The sequence below is a fragment of the Notothenia coriiceps genome, unplaced genomic scaffold (genome assembly GCF_000735185.1).
Source record: "Notothenia coriiceps isolate Sejong01 unplaced genomic scaffold, NC01 NC01_scaffold00037246, whole genome shotgun sequence".
NCBI classification, from domain to species: domain Eukaryota; kingdom Metazoa; phylum Chordata; class Actinopteri; order Perciformes; family Nototheniidae; genus Notothenia; species Notothenia coriiceps.
The window spans coordinates 25,985,762-26,006,318 of record NW_011369947.1 but is presented as its reverse complement, the minus strand read 5'-3'; the positions used below and the strand labels follow the sequence as shown (position 1 = coordinate 26,006,318).

At 39.1% G+C, this 20,557-nt stretch overlaps 1 protein-coding gene across 1 annotated transcript in view; it reads left to right on the top strand.

Annotated features, from left to right (window-relative positions):
- baiap2l1a (BAR/IMD domain containing adaptor protein 2 like 1a) overlaps positions 1-20,557 on the top strand; it is a 28,997-nt gene that overhangs the window by 2,502 nt on the left and 5,938 nt on the right. The window contains exons 3-10 of the mRNA XM_010795370.1: positions 10-96; positions 10,139-10,200; positions 11,642-11,713; positions 12,932-13,066; positions 16,494-16,646; positions 16,733-16,876; positions 18,342-18,477; positions 18,953-19,166. Of these exons, the coding sequence (XP_010793672.1) occupies positions 10-96; positions 10,139-10,200; positions 11,642-11,713; positions 12,932-13,066; positions 16,494-16,646; positions 16,733-16,876; positions 18,342-18,477; positions 18,953-19,166 (1,003 nt within the window). The remainder of the gene's footprint in view (positions 1-9; positions 97-10,138; positions 10,201-11,641; positions 11,714-12,931; positions 13,067-16,493; positions 16,647-16,732; positions 16,877-18,341; positions 18,478-18,952; positions 19,167-20,557) is intronic.

Below are 20,557 nucleotides of genomic sequence, written 5' to 3'. Positions count from 1 at the left end.
CACACACAGCGATGACTCTTGCTGGGAAAACCTATTTTGATGCAGTATCGAAGGTCGGAGAGCATGCAATTGTGTCTCCAGTCTCCAGAGAGCTCGGTGAGTTTCATGCGAGTCCAGGGTGAACCCACCTACAGAGGGTGAACTCTCGAGGGGGCGTGCCTGATATCAGTGTTTAAATGTGTCTGTGATGAAGCTTAAGCTTGCTAAAGACAATGATTCATCATTTTCTTTTCTGTTGAGATGTAGTTAAAGTTGCAATCTCTGTTTCAATCTCTCCTTGTTGGCACCTATGGTGATAAGAGTGATTTCAGGTGTGTTTTTGGAGCTTAGGATGGGAGAAATATTGTCGCTTGTGAGACTCAAGTGTATATTTTTCCTTGGATCTTCACGTTTTTGAAGTTTCATCCACTGTATTCATCGCTACTTTTAGCAGCAGTAGCATAGCTAGTCTGAATCTCTTTGAAGGCAACAAAATCAGCCAACCATCCCCTCTAAAGCTCACTAAGATATGTCTCATTTGTTTATTCTATACACAAAAGAAGTCAAATTAACTTAAAGCAAAGATGTAAGGGTTCTTTCTCCTGATAGTTTATTGGCTAAGCTAACTTACTGTAGCCTTATATGTATTGTACAAGAGTGGTTTCGATCTCCTCATTCAACTGCAAGAAATTGAGTAAGTGTATCTCCCAAAATGTTCGTACTGATTCCCTAAAGTCACCGTTAAAGTTACAATGTACTTATTTTACTGGCATTATTGCAGTCGAATAATGGCAGCTGGACACCTACAAAATCCTGTTCTTGTTCAACTTAATCATGATGACATGTATTTGACAGCCTGCAGACATCCAAGTCCAAGTTAATTACGCTAACATCTGGATAAAACATTGATTGAACCCTTTGTGGCACAGTAGGAGCAGAAATTCATTACTCTGATTAAAGTGCTTCTGCTTCTCTTAGGCTGCCATCAAGCTTGTTTAGGTGTTTTTTTTATTCATCATATGAGTCATCTCCAATTATTCTATTAGTGCTCAAATATGGAGCTGGCGTACTTTGTCCAGGGGTCCCTAATCAGTGCTGTTATTCATCATGTTTGTTTGTTTATTCTGCTGCGTCACTCCCTAATGCAGCGGTTTGGCGTACGAATGATGCCCTGTTGTTTGACCCCCTTTAATGGAAAATGGTTACCACAGTGACTATTTTGTGTGAAACAAATTCTTCTTTATATAGATGGCATTTGCATCGCCTAGCGTTGTAAACCAAATTTATTGAAATGTCAGTGTATGTGAGATGATTTCCACAAAGCTGCCACTGTGTGAAAGAGATAAGATCGGGCGTTTCTGCAACATTTGTGAAAATCGAAATAAAGGAATAAGGAAGTTTGTAAGACAACATGGCAGCATATCTAAACATGAGAGCAGTGTTTGAAAATGAAACTATGAATATGTCATAATGCCAACAAAATAGACTTCCAGATTCTATAACTTAAAAAAACTGAGGGTTTCATTATTATATACAAATATACAAGTTACACAGGTTGTAAAAAGTACAGTATAGTTCACATGTATGTAAACCCTCCAGCTGCAAGCTAGTGAAACCATCTCAAAACGCCGCTATGATGTAAATGTTGGTTTATTTTTTCAGGCTGCACCTGTCAACTAACAATGCAGGTACATCATCGCTTCATAAAATATTATGTTCAAGTTACACGGTGCACTGAGGACATTTTCACTGCATACCAAAAACAATAGGGTGAAACAATTTTTTCAAAGCTAGTTAAAATGCTCCGTCATCTTGACTTTTGAACATGTGGAAAGTTTGTATTTTTAACGTTGATCCTGGAGTTGTATATGTGCAACTCAAGCCTATTAAAGCAGAATAACTAAACATTGAGGAGCAGAAACTGTCTGGTTATAGACAGAGAGAGAGAGAAGTGATTATTAACAAGCCCCAATACCACCATTAACAGGGCTGTTAAAGGCACATTAAGTGTTGAACCCTCAGCTCGGCAGTCATTCCTTGAGTGCCTGAGATGGACGACAGCGAGACTGTGTGATTTCTCTCATTGCAGCGAGCAGAGTAGCAAACACGCTGAACAAACAGAAAGACAGAGGAGAGTAGTCTTCCCACCACTGATCCTCCTCATCCCCTATTCCTCCATCTGCCTCACCGAAAATCCCACCGCTTTACCCTCTTCACTGTCTGTCAGGAGGCTCAAACCAAGGCCGAATTTACCATATACATTGTGGAGGGACAATTCAAAATGCCCCCCAAGATATAGCCTAAAATGTTTGGTCCTGCCCAATGTTGACTCCATGGTTACGGCCTTGGCTCAAACTGTAAGGAAATAGAACAAAATATATAAGACAGAGTTAAACAATGATAGACGTGTCAGAAGAGAGGCCAGCTGTCTTGTAAAAGCTTCTGCAGGAGTTATGGTTTCTTATTATTGCCTGAAGTTAATCTTCAGTCATTCACTATATTTCTGAATGCAGGGTGCTTGGTTTTGCCATAAAAGTCCTAGAATTAAGTATAATTTCATTTAAACTGCACATCTGGTGAGAAAGACAGACAGAAGTGTTTTGTAATGACTAAATCTCTGCTGAATTTTTCTCTAAAGTAGTTTTTTTTTTACCTCCCTCTGTAAATGGTACGGTGTTAAAGCATTTGCGTCACTGTGGTTGGTAGGCATTTGCAGAAAGTTACCTGAGGCTTTTAATTCATACCGCACATCTCCTTTTTCCGTGACAACAGTTTGTCCACATTTTCTCTTTCAAATCAATGCTATAATAGAGGTGAAGCTGTAGGAAACTTCACAACTGCCTGAAGACAGACAGATAAGTGAAACCCTGTGCTGTTTAAACGTCCCTTTCTTGACTTGAAAGAACAACAGCATTCTTTTTAAGAAAAATTGTGACTTTGAAAGCAGCAACTTGCAGATTTTTTTAATGAAAGCCATCCTCCATAACCCTTAAAGGAGATTTTCTTTCAAGCACTTCTTTAAATATTCAGATTGCTCCACAACTGCTACCAATTATAACATGACAATACCTTATAGTACCTTCAGTTAGTTTATCAAAGAAAAAATTACCTGCATCCTCCTCTTACAAAATAAACGTTTAAATTATAGATTGAATGCACTCCACCAGTTTCCATTGGTATCCAACGTATTGCTAAGAATAGCAAACGGTGGCTAATGTTAGCTAAGATACATTGCTGCTTAACCATAGCTAATGGTGGTTAGTGTTATTGTGTTGCATTGTTGGAGAAGCCTGTGACCTAAGATTTTCAACGACATAATTAGTCTGTAGCTATGTTAGTTTGACAATAAAGAACCTTGAACCTTGTTAGCCAACATATATTGCTTTGTAACCATAGCTAATCATGGCTAATGTTAGCTAACGTGTGTACCTTTGTTACCAAGGAGAAGCTAGTTTTAGCTAATGAGAAAGATACTGTATGGCTGTGTATTTAACTTTTGCTGGCTCTTTACTTGTGCTATTGTTGCTACATTTTAGCATCTGCACTTTAAGACCACTTTCAGCGTGCATTTTTTTTGTAATGCTACACATTTTTTGTTAGTGTCTAGATTGTAACCCTTGCATTTTGCAAAGTCTCCTAACCTTAACTGCAAATGAAGGGGTTTCCATCTACGAAGAGTACACAGTTAAGCAAAAGTTGCAACTTTTAAGCTTCTCCTTCCCTGTGAGGAGAGTTCACATGAGTTTGGCTTGATCTCAGTAAATAGCTTTCTTTTGTTGTCATTCATCTTTCTAATGCATTGCCATGGCAGCAATGCTGGTGTGCCATTTATCCCTCTGTGTACTTTAAAATCATAGTTTTCAAGTGGGCGTACAATTAGAAACTTCCTGTGCATTATAATGGCCATGGCTGGACTCCACAGGGAGTTGCCATTCCACTCAAGCAGCAGGTATTTAGGGACTGAAATGTTACAGGAGAAAGAATAGCACCATCCCCACCCCTTCCACCTTTTCTCTACTTCTCAGTAGAAATTGTTTTTTGAAATATTGAATTACCCTGTCAGAATGTGAAAAATGGTAATGTCTGACGGAGCGGTCTTTTTCCTCCCCACAGATGAGGATTCAGAACTGAGAGACTGCTGATTTGTTTATGTTATATTTCAAACATCTGCTATTTTCTGGGACTGTTTTCTCTCTAGACACAACACACAGTATTGCCTGCGTCATCAGTACATGATGGGCAATTTATCTTTCATTGCATAGTCAACATTACCAGAAGCTTAATTAAACACATCCAATAATCTTTCTTTCTGCAATATATTTTGTGTCTGAGAACATCCGGAGCAGACTTATTTGTTTTGGCTCCAAGAAACGTATAAGATAGCATAGTTATTATGAGGAAGTCTGAGGCCTTCATCTTTGAACAAGTGGAAAGAAAAGCTTGAGATTTTTTGATATATATTTTTTCTTCCAAGGGTTAGATGAAAAGATTGACAATACTCCCATATCTACGTGTTCAATGTGTAATATTCAATGCAGGATGTAGTTAAATAAGCTTAGTATTAAGACTGGAAGTAAAGGGAAACCATCACCTATGAATTGTTATATTATTTTTTATTTGTTTTATCTTTTTGAAATGTGTCTTACTGGCTAAGCTCTGGCCTCCTTTTTCCAGTCATTATTCTGTGATAAGCGAATGGTCTCCAGGCACATACATTTTAGACAAACGTAAAGCCAAATAGCCACATGCATAGTAAACCATTACTTTAAAACCCTCACCCTAACCCTAAATAAGTGGTATCAGCTGTACTGCTCATGATAGCAATACAACCAGTTGGTACGGACTATCAGCTGGACGATATGGCGTAAATGTTTGGGCCACTGAAATATCAAAACAGATTGTTTTCCCAAACCAGCCATAAAACTGTGAAAATGGGGGTGGGTGAAGGTTGTTTTCAGTCCACTCATTGTTCACTCAGTTATGACTTGTTCTGTCACACTCCACAGATTTCTAATGATCCCAAAGCTCAAACACCCTCCTTCTTCATCCACTATTAAACTACTTGCTCCCCGGTATACTGGAAGTTTCCTCCAAGGGACCTCTAAACATACAGAGACTCACTCACAGCTCAATAAACCATAGGCGCTTTCACACAAAGCACTTTGCCGTACTTAGTTCATGAGGAGTTAGTTCGCGTTCACACCGGAATAAGTCCCTGAGGGAGGATTAGGCAAATGAAGCCGCTGACTTCTTCTTCTTCTTCTTCTTCTTCTTCTTCTTCTTCTTCTTCTTCTTCTGGTTTACTGGCAGGCCGCAAGCAACTTCACGGTGTATACTGCCACCCGAAGTCCCCGGCCGGAAGTCCCGGAGTTGGGGACTGGCTTCCGAGTAAATCGCCAGAACGCCGACACCTCCTCATCTCCACCGCGCCACGTTTTCTTTTGTGTTGCCATAAGTTAGTCTCTCTCCGTTGGTGCGCTGGGCTAATGCTAATGCTAATAATGCTAATGACAGCAAATACAATGGCGGCTTCAAAAAACGTTTTCTTTTTTTTACGGGGCGTGGTTTGCAATTCGCCCAGCCAATCAGAAATTGGTACTACTTCTCCCCGGGANNGGCCGGAAGTCCCGGAGTTGGGGACTGGCTTCAGAGTAAATCGCTAGAACGCCGACACCTCCTCATCTCCACCGCTCCACGTTTTCTTTTGTGTTGCCATAAGTTAGTCTCACTCCGTTGGTGCGCTGGGCTAATACTAATGCTAATAATGCTTATGCGAGCAAATAAAATGGCAGCTTCAGAAAACTTGTTGGGAGTTTTACGGGGCGTGGTTTGCAATCCGCCCAGCCAATCAGAAATGGGAACCTTTTTCTCCCATGAAAGGGGGGTGAAAAGGTTCTCATGAACTAAGTTCTAATTCCGGATTTATTTGGTGTGAACGCACATTTTCGGAACTACATCGGAACTATACTGGGAAAAGTACTCCGGTGTGAAAGCGCCTCATGACGTTGGAGCATCTAAATCCCTCACACTTCGCAAAAATATCTCATTATTGCGATTGAACCTGTCCTTAGCTGATATATTTCAACACTGCCTATAAAACATTAGTCTTCACATAAATAATATAAATTACACTTGCCGTTTCTAAGGTTAGTCGAGGTTGCATTGAGTGTGCGGCATTAAGTATAAAGAGATTTATTGTTGATGCTTGGGGCTGCAGTTATTTTTATACGTATAATAAATGATGTTATGGGCTGTGTGTGATGGTAGGTTATCCCTCTGTGTTAAAGATGCTGTCACAGCTATTGATCTACAGCAAACAAAGTAAACATGCTGAATTTCAGTGGATGTTCAAATCACTGAACAATAATGAATGCATACAAACCAAATAAGGTCACTATTCATCATCATTACGGTGATGATCTTTAATCAAGTTGACATCTTTGATTTGTGATAATGACTTGCTCCAAATGGCAATAACCATTTGCATTTATGTTGATGCAATTGTTGATTATACCACAGCATTTAACAAAACATCTCAAGAGTCATTTTTAAGCTTTTGATCATATCATATGGTTTTTGGTTAAAGGTGTCCTACGGTCTTTGAGTTTAGGATTTGGTTTTGTTCAACTCAAACCCTAATTTGTATTTATGATGTTAATAGTGATACTCCAGATGACAAAAGTATTCCTTTACCCCACAACGAATGACAGACGAGTTACTCATGGCTGAGACTCTGCCAGAGTCCAGACTCATTTAGGATTACTGTGACAGCATCATGACAGCAGGAAGGGCGTGGATCATATATGGCAACCTCCAAACAGTCACCACCTACACGAGAATGTGTGTAATTGATTTTTTGAGTCATCACACACTCACACACACCTGCGTGAACAAGCCCTGTGATGCATCTCGGTGATATTGAATTTTTTCAACAAGACGATGACCAAGAGCACTGCCAAGTTAAACGTTAACTTATATTCAGCTTGGATGGAGACAATAGAGGAAGGATTGCCAGTAAGATAGAGTTGTGAAATACAGGCCAGCCTGAAGTGGCAGTGTTTCAGTGTTTGCCCTGCCAACATGATCTCATATGGTACGGCTCACTTATCTAACAACTAAATCAGGTTGGCACAGGGCACTCCCAGCTCTTTAAGGGCCTCACCTGTAGAGAATGTCAAAGGCGTTTCTCTGAGTCCTTTCTGCAGTCTCGTTCAACAGCCATTTAAAACAGTTCGGGAAAAATTCAAATCATTTTCTTTGCATTTGCTGTGAACTAAATGCATGAACTTGGGCATGGGACTAAATGACAATTTAATGTCACAATTATCTCAAAATGGAACCCAAACATACTACAATAAATCCTCCACACACACCTCTTTTTTAGTAAATAACTAACAATACAAACATCTTAAATAAGGTCATTATAAATCATAAGGCCCAGCTAGATAAATAAATGGACAAATACTTTTTAAAGGAGCTTTCTTGATAACATGACAATTCCTGTATTTTCTTAAATCATGCTCTATTTTTCACTTTCTACCAAGATTATGTAAGACAACTTTTTACAAGTTCATGTGAAGATATCTAAGAGGTAGTGGTGGTCTAATGGATAGGGAGGTGGGTTTGGAGATCGGAAGGTTGTGAGTTCACCACCACTAGTGTGCCCTTGAGTAAGGCACTTAGCCCTTAGTTACTCCAGGGAGAATGTCCCTGTAATTGGTCATTGTAAGTCCCTTTGTATAAAAGCGTCAGCTAAATGTAATGTAATATTTAAAATTCAGTTCAATGCATACATCGGATCGACAAGACCACATGATGTCTATTTTCATTTCAGAAAGGCTTAAAGCTCAGACTACTAAAGAACATGTGTGTGACAAAGGTCAAAGTTCATTGAGCCACGGTATCAGACCCATATCATTGCATGTGCAAGTGGAGGAGAGAAAGGCAAAGTGTTCGTCATGCGAGTGAATCACGGTGAGGTTTCTACAGGTGTTTTTTCTCAACCCTGTGCAATCCTGCATAGAAATGCAAGCAGCCCGGCGCTGAATTTTTGAGACGAGATTAGATTATCTTGGTACTTAAAATCGTCCAAAGAGAACCAATCGCCTGCAGCAGATAGAGATAGGAGATTAGATGAATTGAGATAAGAGCGGTCTTGGTAATGAACTTGAATGGAAGTCCAGTAGATGATAAAAACCTATGTGTAGCTTTCTAGTTTTTTATTCACACTTTATGAAGAGGGAATCTAATGTTGTGCTTTTAACACCTCTCATACATTATTTGCATAGAGTAAAAGAATACAAGCATCAGTGTTTGACTTTTTTACAACACAGTTCTGGGCCTCTCTGTCACGTGACACGCTCATGATTCCCCGTCCAGTATATGCCAAGCTGTGATAACAAGCTGCAGCATTTGCTCTCCTTGCAGCAGGTTATCACAGCTTGTTAACCCCAAAGGTGAAGCCTGCAGGTGTACGACCACCTCTTTGAACCCCCTCCCTCCATTTCTCAGTCTCCCCCCCCCCCTTACTCTCACTTGTTGTGGCTGTACAAACAACCCCTGAGGGCAGCGCCACCCCTCCCTCCCCGGAGCACAAAGGGCGCATTTACCAGTACGTTCTGGTGACCTTCAGAGGGCAATGTTGTTGTAGCTGGATCACAGAAGTGCGGCTCTGTATCAGCAGGTCATTAGGGTTGTCTGCCCCCTGAGTGGAGGCGTGCACGGAGGAATGTCAGGTGTCGGGGCTAATCCTTACCCTTTGAGAAATGATATAACCTATAACATATTAAGGCTGTCCGTCGACATTTTCCTGGACAGCGAATATTGATTTGTGCCATAAATTGTAACTATAGGGTTACACAATTTATATAAGGTTGGTCAAACCTTGAATTAAATACTGAGTTTATTTCCAGATCAGATGGACTTTAAAAGTACTTGAACTCATTGTTTTGAGTGTTTTAATGCTTTGTTAACTGTCTTTTTTCTTCTTCATGTGTTTAATGTCAGTCCATTTTGGTGTTGCACATGGAGCAAAACATGTCACACTTGATCCGACAAGAAAATGAATATCGTATTGTCTGTTTTGTTGAAGAGGCTCTATTATGCTTTTTGTGTTTTCCCTTTCCTGTAGTGTGTTTTATATTGGTTGTTATCCATGTATATGGTCGGCAAAGGTTAAGCTGGGCTCTGGTTTCAGACAGAGGGTGAAAAGAGGTGCTGCAGCCCAGGCAGTGTGAGAAAAATAAATAGCTTTTTGAACATTAAAGCATGGAGACACAGGCACTGAATACAAATATGAACCTGAACATTAGAATTATAGGGCCCCTTTAAAGTGTGCTGACAGCTTTTTATCAGAAAATCTCAACCTGACACATGTGTTTTCTTTACTTTCTTCACAAGATGTTGAAACTCTTTCAGGTTGTTGCCCTTTTCCCCTCACTGTGACGCAGTATATGATGCCCCATACTGTATTTTACAGGGTTAACCAGAACAGCATGTCCTATAGTAAACCTTGAGTCTAGATTTCACCCCATTGTGATGTAGGTAGCACGATAAACTGCTTAGCTACAATTGTCCACTGGTGTTTACAGTATTGACTCACTCCCATTGTCTCGTGTCATATGCTGCTCTGTCAATGCGCCGTAGCCAGTGTGTGTGAATGGAGACTGTTCTGTATCTGACCGCGCAATACCAGAACGTTTCATGCAGATTACTTATTGACAGCTGTTCAAATATTGAAGGGAGACAAGTCATCTGTAAAATATGGGCCGTAAAGATGAAAGACTTATATAAATAAGTTTATACAGGAAATCTCAAGTGTGTTTAGTGCTTATTGCCCTTTTTTACCAATTGTATTATTGTTTTATATTTTCCAAATGTTCTCCACCTCCCTTAAAGGAATAGTTTGACATTTAGAAAAAGCAAGTTAATGTACTTCCTTGCCAAGAGTTACATTTAAAGAAAATGAAAGATACCAAGCAGCAAGTTAGCTTACTTTAGCACACATACTGGAAACTTGAGCAAACAGCTAGCCTAACTTTGTTTTTGTGCTAACCCTAACCACAAGAAATCATATTATGTATTTCCCCAAAACAGCTTGTAACCCTGGTCTTTATACTGATCTTTGAAATTCTAAAAGTTATCCCTGATGTCTTTCTAGGTGTGGTTCTGATGGAGATCTCCGATGCCCACAGGAAGGTCTTCAGTGACCTGGACGAGAGCGTGAGTAGCCTTAAGATGTTTAGCAATACCCTATACTTCCTTTTACTGTAGACAAATCCAATAAAAAGAGCAAAACCAACTATTGATTTATCCTGAACTTACTTTAAGTATTTCCTGTGTAGCCAAAGCCTGTCTTATTTGTCTTATTTCTTCCAGCCATTGACATCCATTGTTTTCCCATTAAATATTAACAACACCTGAATATTTTATTTATTTAATCGTTTATTTGGCAGGGACAATGCACAGTAATGAACACTTAAAACATTCAAATGTATCAAGCGTAACAGTGCCAGATTTAGCTTTGAGCTCATTTCCATCCGCAGTCCCTCACATAAATGAATAAGACACACTATTGAAGTGAGAGGACATAATTCCATCTTTACAATAAACATGGACTCGGTTTATTTGAATTGTATCCAACATAAATAATCCCGCTGCCATAAATACTCACTTGCACATCAAGTTTGTTACTGAAAATTGTACACAAGAAATGCACAATTTACTCATCTTTGAGTAGCGTTTGCTAAAAACTACAGTTCCCAGTTGTTTTCAGGCATTTATTTTTCATGAAAGTATTTATTTGTGAGTTGTTTTAAATGTACATATTCAGTGGAAATAAATGGTCTTTGAGCCATACAGTCAAATAGGCTTCAGTCTTTTTCATGGTATGTGTTGACAAAATGGAAAACACTTTTAATTTTGTAAGACACCTTTTGTTCTCTCTGTAAAGCTATTTAAAGCTATTTAAAGCTGTTCCCTTTATGTTTTCTCCATTCTGTCTCCTGCAGAATGAGAAGAATAAAGGCAAAGAGAGACGTGATCATTCCTGTGTGGCATTTATGTCATAAAAATAATTAGAAGTCACCTTCTCATTACCACAAGTACCCTCAGGCCATCATCGCTCATCTTAACTTCACTTAATAGACCGACATTCGCAATTTTCTACGCTGTTCGTTCTTGACTCAGAACCTCTGTGACCTTTGGAGCTCATTCTTTACATTCACAATCACAAACATACTTTACAAAAGTAAGTTTGACAAGAATGGAAAAACCAGAGAATCCTTCCTGACCCTGCTGCCTCGGGCTGAAACGCTTCAGATATCAGCTGGTGACAAGAACTAAATTGAAGTCAAGTGTCACCGACTGGAACGCGAAACTCAGTCTGACGCAAGAAAGGGTTTCGTAAAAAAAGCACTATCCCCTAAAAACGATCTGTTTGCATGAAAAACTGCCTGTACTTAAACGGGGAAGTTGTAAATCTTTAACCACCCAAAGCTGATAAGACATTGTTCATGGGTGAAATCTCATCCACTCAGAAATCTATCATCATGTGCTCAGCTCTTATCGTGATATTTCCATTCAGCAATGTGCCTGAACTGGACAGTTATAACATGATGTGTGTCACAATGAATGTAAAGTATGTGTTTTCTTCTCTCTGCAGTTCAAGAGGTTCCACAAGGAGATTATTATCGAGCTGGAGAAGAAGACGGAGATGGATGTGAAGTACATGAATGTAAGTGGCCTCATAGATTCCTCACTTACCCTCACTTAGTTATAATACAAACATAACTCACGTCATGTCATCAGATTTGATCTTAATCTTAACATGTTAGTGTCTTTCTACAGTAATTCCCCTCTTTATGACTATGATTATGAATATCGTTTATTTTCCACTTTGAATAATTATTTAGGCTTTTATATAATTATTACTATTTCTTTGTTCTTGGATTATCATTATTGTTTGTATTTTTACTTTTTTAATAGTATTATTACAATTTTTTTAAAGTTTTTATTTTAATTAATATTAATATTATTAATTAATTCTTCTTCTTTCTTTTTTTTCTTCACTAAAAAATCTGCTTATAGATTTTAGAGCATCCAATAGGGGATGTTCCCTTGTTATGTTTTACCTTATATTTGTACATGTTTTAAATATATTTTTTTGAGCATTAAAAGTACAAAATATACAATTGCAGAATAAGAAAGGTAGTTTTACTTTTATTTTGAGCAAAAATAATTGCATGAACAAACCAAGTCATAGTAAAAAGTACTTTAAAGAATTAAAGAAACAAAAAAAACATATTTCAGGATTGCAGAACTAAGACCCTCTAGAACACATGTGTCAAAATAAGGCCCTTGGTGGATTTAATTTCGGCCCGCAGGATAATTTCTAATTACTATTAGATCTGGCCCGCCGGTATATTGCACGCACACCTTCACTCCATCATGAGGGTCTCCTCAGCTCAGAGCCTGACCCCAAACATTGATGAACTTGCACCCAAGATGAGATGCCAAGTATCTGCTTGAACTAGCATCACAGAGCAGCACACTGAGTTCAATGGATGTTTCCTTCTGCACTTTTTTTCTTGAGACAACAGGGCATGTTTGGTTTGTTCTGTGAGGGAAATTGTTTTCTTGAAGCTGTTGTTGGCCTGTGGAAAAATGTAATCATAAGAAATGAATGCAACTGATTATTTAATGTTTAATGTTGTTTTTATAGGCAATAATTTAAGCTTTGTTAGTTCCAGGTTTAATATGTGCAATAAGTTCATTTCAATTAGTTTTTCAATAAACATTGAACCAGTCCGGCCCTCGACTAGTACCCATTTTTTTATTTTGGCCCACTGTGTATTTGAGTTTGACACCCCTGCTGTAGCATTAGATATTTGTATAATGACAGATTTTGTATAATCTCCTCATAAATTCCTCTCTTGTCGAACCCCTCCTGCAGGCCACCTTCAAGCGCTATCAGTCGGAGCACAAGGTGAAGCTGGACTCTCTGGAGCGCTCGCAGACAGAACTGAAGAAGCTCCGGAGGAAAAGCCAGGGCAAGCAATCCTCCAAGTATGAGATCAAAACTAATGAGGTGAGTCTGATTAACCGAACCCAAACCAAAGTACTTTCACTATTTCCATTTCATGATACATATACTTCTATTCCACTATCTTAATTTAACAGTCATAGTAATAGCTAATTTAAAGTGGTGTTACCTATGTACAATCTTAAGCTACTTGTACTTAACTTGAGTAGTTCTAGGTTATACCTGCACTACACCTAAATATTTTACCATTTACTCCACTACATCTGTATGATAATATCAGTTACTAGTTACTTTATCACATTATTATTACAAATGATCACATTATCATCAAATAATACATTAGTTTCTATTATTATAAAAGACCTTTACCACCTCCATTATTAACATTGCATTAATATATCAAATTATGTATTATATTCCAATAATGCAATATTACATATAATGCTGGATTGGCTTTTCTACATAACAAGTACTTGTAATTTAAGTATATTTTGATGGCCTTACTTTTATAGTTATCTTTTTAACATTTTAAATGCAGGACTTTCACTTGTAACAGAGTGTTTATACACTAGAGTAAATGCTCCAATACTTCTTCCACGACTGTTCAAAACAAAGCCTGTCTGATACTTCTGCATTGCATGGCTTTCCAAGCACGGTGCAGTTGCATGCTTATGCTCTGATGACAGCGAAACTAATATGACATATGTACAATTTATGTGACAGGGTGGGGAGATATGGCCAAGATAGTTGTCATGATAACAGCATACCATTGCAAAGGAGAAAGAAGGATGAGCGGAGTTTCAGAGTTGCACTTTGATGTTACGTAAGGGCATGGCATCACTGATGAATGACATTTAAGATATGTGTTCAAACACTTAATACCTTACGAAAAATAATTCTTTCGATAGGATAAGGGATTAAAACCATCAAATGGTGCCACCACGCCTTTAGCTGTTGGCTGAGTCTTTGTGTTTACACGCAGTAGATCGAGACCATTATTCGACGGCTCATTGCGTTCAAATACAGAAGAAAGATTGTGTTTTTATCAAGGGCGTACACACCCAAATTTGTACAAATATACGCTTGAATGCTCTAAGAACCACAGTGAAATCCAGTTTGTATTGGATGCAGCGATAGGGATTGATTTGCACGAAATATTTACCTTAAGGCTTTATTTCTAGTAACCAAAGATGTTGTTGGAGCAAGTCTACAAAATGGACGTGTGTTTTCTGTGTTGGTATATTACGCAATAGAAGGTTTTGCAACATAGAGCTAGTAAGGCACATTTAGCTGTTAGGCATATACACTTCACTGCCCACAGAAGACATGATTGAAACCGAAAACCTACAACCACAACAGCAGTTTAGTGCTCATCAGCAAATGTTGGCTAGCTGACACGCAAAGCTAAGGCGGTGTGATAAATGACACCTCAAATGTCATTGTGAGCATGTTTGTAATTTGGCGTTTGCTTGAATATAGTCTTACAGAGCTGCTAGCGTGGCTGTTGACTCTTATGCTAATATGCTATTTCAAACATTTTGTTTCTTGCAGAGTTCACAGTGTACACTGCATAATTGTGTGAATTTCAACATGGTAGGGTTGTCTCAGATGAAAATCGTCCATTGTGCACTTACCGGAAATGATGATTGACCTATACCCCTGTTAGCTAGTTAGTTAGCTAGTTAGCTAGTTAGCTAGCTAGCATTTGCCTTATCATTCTCCGTACCAAATCGTTACAGACTGCTAAGTTAACCCAATAAACATAGCAGCTGACGGCTCCTATGCTCCAACAGTATTGTGGTTGGCTAGTAAGTGAAAACATGTGCCTTTCACCAGAGAAATACAATTGCTACACCTTATTTGGCTGTCCTTTTGACACGTTTAGGTGCGTTAAGTAGCCGAATGGTGACAATTGTAGATGGGAAGTATCCAGCTTTATATATTTTATAAATATATCATAGATTCTAGGGTCTCATCCTGCACTGCATGTTGCTATCTTAAGGCCTTGAAGAATTTAGTGTATACAGTTTAAAATGAGTGTTTCATAATGTCAGGGGGTTTAAGTTATGCTTTCCATAACTAGCACAACTATCACACTTAACACCTCTGACAGCAATTTGCTTTGTAAATCAATAAAGGACCGGCACAGTCTGAGTAAATACTCCTGTCATAATTTATCGACGGTTTTCATTGCTTCCATTAAATTATGAATGAATAGCCCTGGTTTACTGCGAGACAATTATCAAACAAAACCTTTAAAGGAAAAGCTGCAGGTGGTAGTTTGTTTAGGAGCATCAGACTCTATCTCCTTCACTTCAATGGCACGTTTTAAAAGACAATCGCACAGTGAATCATCTCATCTGGAGCCCTCATCTCTTTCCGAAGTGGCTTTTGCAATATCTGTTGAAAGATGACACCTTCAAAATACAAATCAGTTTTCTCAAAATCGTGTGACGCCGGCTGCCAGTGCTGAGCTCAGTTGTGTGTTTCTGCTCTCCCACCTCTGAGAAAATGGGAATTGAAGGGCCTTGATCCAGCATCTAAAAGACCAGACGGTAGAGGAGGGTCGTTGACAGGCTGATTTACTGTCACTATGACAACATGGGAGAATGGACGAGAGGGGAGTGGGTGTCAAAAAATCAATCAATGGAGGAGTGGGTTGAGAAGTCATTTTTTTTTAAAGACTTTTTGTGGTCCAGTAGCCAGTCTATCCTGCGTCACAGTCACAATGTTTCTCCGTGGGGAAGGTGTGTCTTTCAGAACACAGATTTGGTTTACCGCTGCGCTAAGATAGATCCACGAGCAGCAGCCGGAGACACGAATACACAAATACACTAGTGCCTTGATTTGTGAGTCTGACCGGAGCACACACACACATTAAGTGGCAGCCGCAGAGATAGCTTTTACTCAGAGAGTGTTTCACTGGCGACGGTCATAAAGCAGCACATTCCACCCTGCTGAATCACCTGTGGCACGCCCTGTGCTGCAGAGAGAGAGAGAGAGGTGCTGCCAAGTTTAAGATGTACTGAAAGTAAATTTAACAAAATGGTAAATATAAGAGAAAAGTAAAATATGGAAATGATGGGAAAACATTATAAATAAATTATACATTTTGATTTTTAAATATGTATTTATTGTATTCTTATTTTTTCTATTCCAGTAATATCATAATATGAATCATTTTTAATATTTTTGCTGTAATTTATATTTGTTTTATTTGAATTATTTTACTTCATCTTTTATTTTATTATTAGAGAAAATAATAATAACAATTATAGATATTTTTTGTTTTGTTTTCACTCATTCCTATTTTTATACATTTTATTTGTATGTCAATTTATATTCTAATTATATGTTATTTTTATTTGAATTATTTTCTTTGATTTGAATATATATATTTTTTATTTCTTTTATCATGAAGTCATGTGGATTTCTCTGTTACATTTATTTTTCCTTGTGACCCTGTCCGCAGTATGTGGAGACCATCTCGTCGCGCCAGATGGACATGCAGAAGTTCATGGCTGACGGTTGCAGAGAGGCTTTACTGGAAGAAATGAGACGCTTCTGTTTCCTGGCGGACAAACACTGCATGTTCTCCTATCAAATCAGCAACTTCCACCAGAAGGTAGGCGTGGACACGGAGCTAATCTCTCAAAGCCCCTCCGTTTATGGTCTGCTTAACCATTTTAATTATTTCTCTGGTGTTTCCAGGCCAAAGACACGCTGTCTATGAAGCTTCCCAGCTGGCAGGAAAAGTGCAGCGACATCACCAAGGTGCCGGACACGTTGACCAACATGATAGATGGGCTGTCCAGCACTCCAGAACAATCACCGCACAATGAACGCAACAACAGGGTAAGAACATAGGTGGCGCGTGAGGCTCAGGTTTGGGAAGGCTAAATCACTTTTTTTACCTTACGCTGCCCGCCCCCGGCGTCTATAGAAAAGAGATCAACTCAGTGAAAGCACCGCCTGCTGACCAATCAGAGCTCAGTGTGCGGAGTTTAAATCTCTCAAGTCATATTACAGGATAAAGGAAATACAGTTTAAACTGCCGTATGCAGAGAAGACGCCGACGTGTCGCACTTATCATTCATATCACATCATCAATCACATCATCGATCATATAATATCACAATATATCATATATTTCCTTATCTGAGTCAGCTTCTCGAGCCGTATCTGGCCGTGCAACACTTACAGTGTCACATACTGTATGCAGAAGCATTATTTTAAGTAACACATTAAGTTGACGAAACACTCAACTCAAATGTAATTAAAGTCGGATCCACTCGTGTCTTAGATGGTGGAGTGATATCATAAAACTGTTACGCTTTCAAACACTCGGTAGTTTTTTATTTTTTAACCAGTTGTTCTATATTCACCTTGCAGGTGCAACTATGTGGCTTGCATCCTGGATTATATGTTTAAATCATGGATGTTTAAAGTTCATATTTGTCTAATATTAGTTTACTTTTCATTAATGAAGTATGACGCTGTCAGTACACTTGTCCCTGTTTGTGATTGGTCAAATGTAGCTAACCCCGCCCCTTTCACGTGAACGCGCTCTCAGCTGGAGAGAGAAACCCTGGCTTGATTTACCGAGTTGATATTAACCGGCGTCGTAGGACCGCTTAGCGAGATCTCGTTTGTTAGGGTTAGTTAAGATGACTCAAACATATCCAGGGTCTGTTGAACTGGCTTCGTAGTACAGGGCACAGGTGGCTGCATAGCAGCGCTAATGTCAAAGACACAAACATTATACATTATATTTTTATGTTACCAGGATGCAGTGACAAAGATATTTGGGAAGGCTTAGCCTACAGTACCCGCCGCCCCTGGGTAAGGGTTAGCTGTTAATGGCATCAATGACACACTTATACTACGTGTTGCTTTTCATCCCTTACTTTGATACTGATCGTATTGTAAGAGGATTGATATGAGCTGTGGATTAAAGCATTCCAAACAGTAAATAACATGGATCAAATGGTGCTTTATCTCGTCTTGCTGCTTGTTTTTTATCTTGCAAAGGTGCTGATAAGTATCATTCTGTATCGAGGCTGTTACCTTTTAAAGTGGCTGCTTATCACCTGGCTATCAGCCATGGGGAATCCTGTATGTGTTGCTCTTGTAAAGTCAACAGTTTGTTTAGCATACGAGGAGGAAATTCAGTTTAAATGACACTAATGACTGTTCAAATCGTCTTGATAAGGACATTTCCCGGATCATTTAGAGGAAAACTTATAATAGCTTCCTTATTGCCCTCTCATATTGTGTCCCAAGTTCCCCCTGCTAATCATGTTCTTCTTTATCTCCTCAGAACAAAGTGGGTTCAGGGGTTCCTCCTCCAGCACCGCCACTGAAAGCACAGCCCAGTCCCCTCGTGGACATGTTCAACCAGCCCAGGTTCTCGCTCACACCCCTTTCACTCACACCCCTTTCAGACCCCACCGCAGGTATGGATGGCTTCCAGGGATTCTCATTGTCCATTAACCTGCTCATTTCTTTCTACATTCATTTATTGACCATTTGCTGTTAAAAAAAATCAAATGTATCCAAAGTGGTGTCTTCAAAGGTTTTGTTTTGTCAAAGATATTCAGTTTTTAGTATGAAATAAAACAGAGAAACAGGAAATCTCTGTATTTAAGAGGCTGAAAACATGTTGACCCTCCTGCTTTTAAGTTACAATATCGAAGATCTCTGCTGTTTGTCTGTAGCCTGTAGTCTTTTCTTGATTGCTCCCGGGAATGTCGCCACAGACACCACGTTTGTAATTATGCAAAAGCAATGTGATACCCGCACAGTATATGACAATAAATAGGGACTCAACAGACACGTACTTAAATGATGTCTTCCGTATTATTTCCGCTTTTACGTTGTATGTAGCTTTGGACAGACATCTTATATAATAACATCTCTTTTCTCCTACAGACCAGAACAGTCTCGGAGGTGTCAGTATGTCCCGGTCCACGTCCCAGTCGTCCGGTCTCAACGTGGCCAGGAAGGCTCGAGTGAGGACCATCTTTCCCCACACGGCGGGAAACAACGACACGCTCCTCAGCTTCGAAGAGGGCGACATCATCTCCCTGCTCATCCACGAAGAGAAGGACGGCTGGCTGTACGGAGAGCTGGAGAACACACAGCAGTACGTTTTAGTCCAGGAAGTGTTTTTAATGTCTTTGGTGGTTCTCTTTTATATTAATCTCAGCATGTGTGGTTTAAGAATACTTGCTGTGGCTATAAATACTTTTTAGTGTCAAAATATACGATGAAAGACCAAAACCCACTTTGAAGTAATCCTTTTCACAAGTATTGACTGATTTATTTATTTTTCTTTGCCAGAGATCACTGACATATTTCTTTATTACCACAAAACACACACACTGCAGTTTGTTTGTTTGTTGCTGTAGATACAACATACACAACCCTGCAGCTGTCCCTACTAATAACAACCCTTAATGCACCAAAAGTGTTATATTAGTCTGCCACTGGCATTAGTTACTCACTTGTGACTGTTTGAGCAATGATTACCCTTTTAAAAAAGAATGATGGGATTTGTTCACAATAATACAAATATATAGTTATGACGGTGTTATCCTTCTAATTTAAGAAGCTGGTTCAGTTCAAAGGGATTTTGTATTCTTACATAACTTGTTAAAACACCAATAGGATGTTTTATTGTGAACATCCCAATCTAAATTCTACCTTTGGCACACCCAAAATAGGAAATGCACTTTAATTCCCACAAATATGCAGCAGTGCTCACACACGCGTGTTTCACATAACTCCGGTTAGCCGTGCTTGTTTCTTGCTTTGTGTGTGTTAATATCAAGCTGTGCGGATACACCATGCTTAGAAACACAGAGAATGTCAGGTATGTTCGACACGATAGTCATAAACTCACTCTTTCTCTCTCTGTTGCTCACTCTCTCTCGCCCTGCCTAACAACAACAACACACACACACATGCAAAAAAGTCCAGGTGCACACATACAAACAAGAGACATCTGGTCTTTTATATTTCCTTCAACGCTGAACACTTAATGGCTAATTTTCCTTCACCCTGGCACGCGATGATGAGTGACTGAATTTAATATGTCGACTAAAAAAGCAATTGGGATGAAATCACACCTTTTGAACGGCAGCTGTGTCACCTCCAGACGACGGAGAGGGAAAAATGTTCCCTCGACGGTTTAGCAATTTCTTCCCTGCTTCTTCTTCTCAGATACAAACACATTTTATGTAATTTTTGCTCAAATCATCAGCTTGGGAAGTGTTTATATGCACAACTCATGTTTCTATATGTAAATACAGCAGCACAGATCCATAAAATAGCCTGTAAGTGCCTGTGTAGTCATCTTTAACCTCACTATTTCAATTAGAACTCACAATTCACGACAAATGATTCCCACTTTAAAGCAAATTAAACACTCCTCGTCTCCCGGTTGTGTGTGTGTGTGTGTGTGTGTGTGTGTGTGTGTGTCGCTAAGTGGCTTTTTGAATCAAAGTGGTTTAAATGCATTCAGTGGCAGTTTGT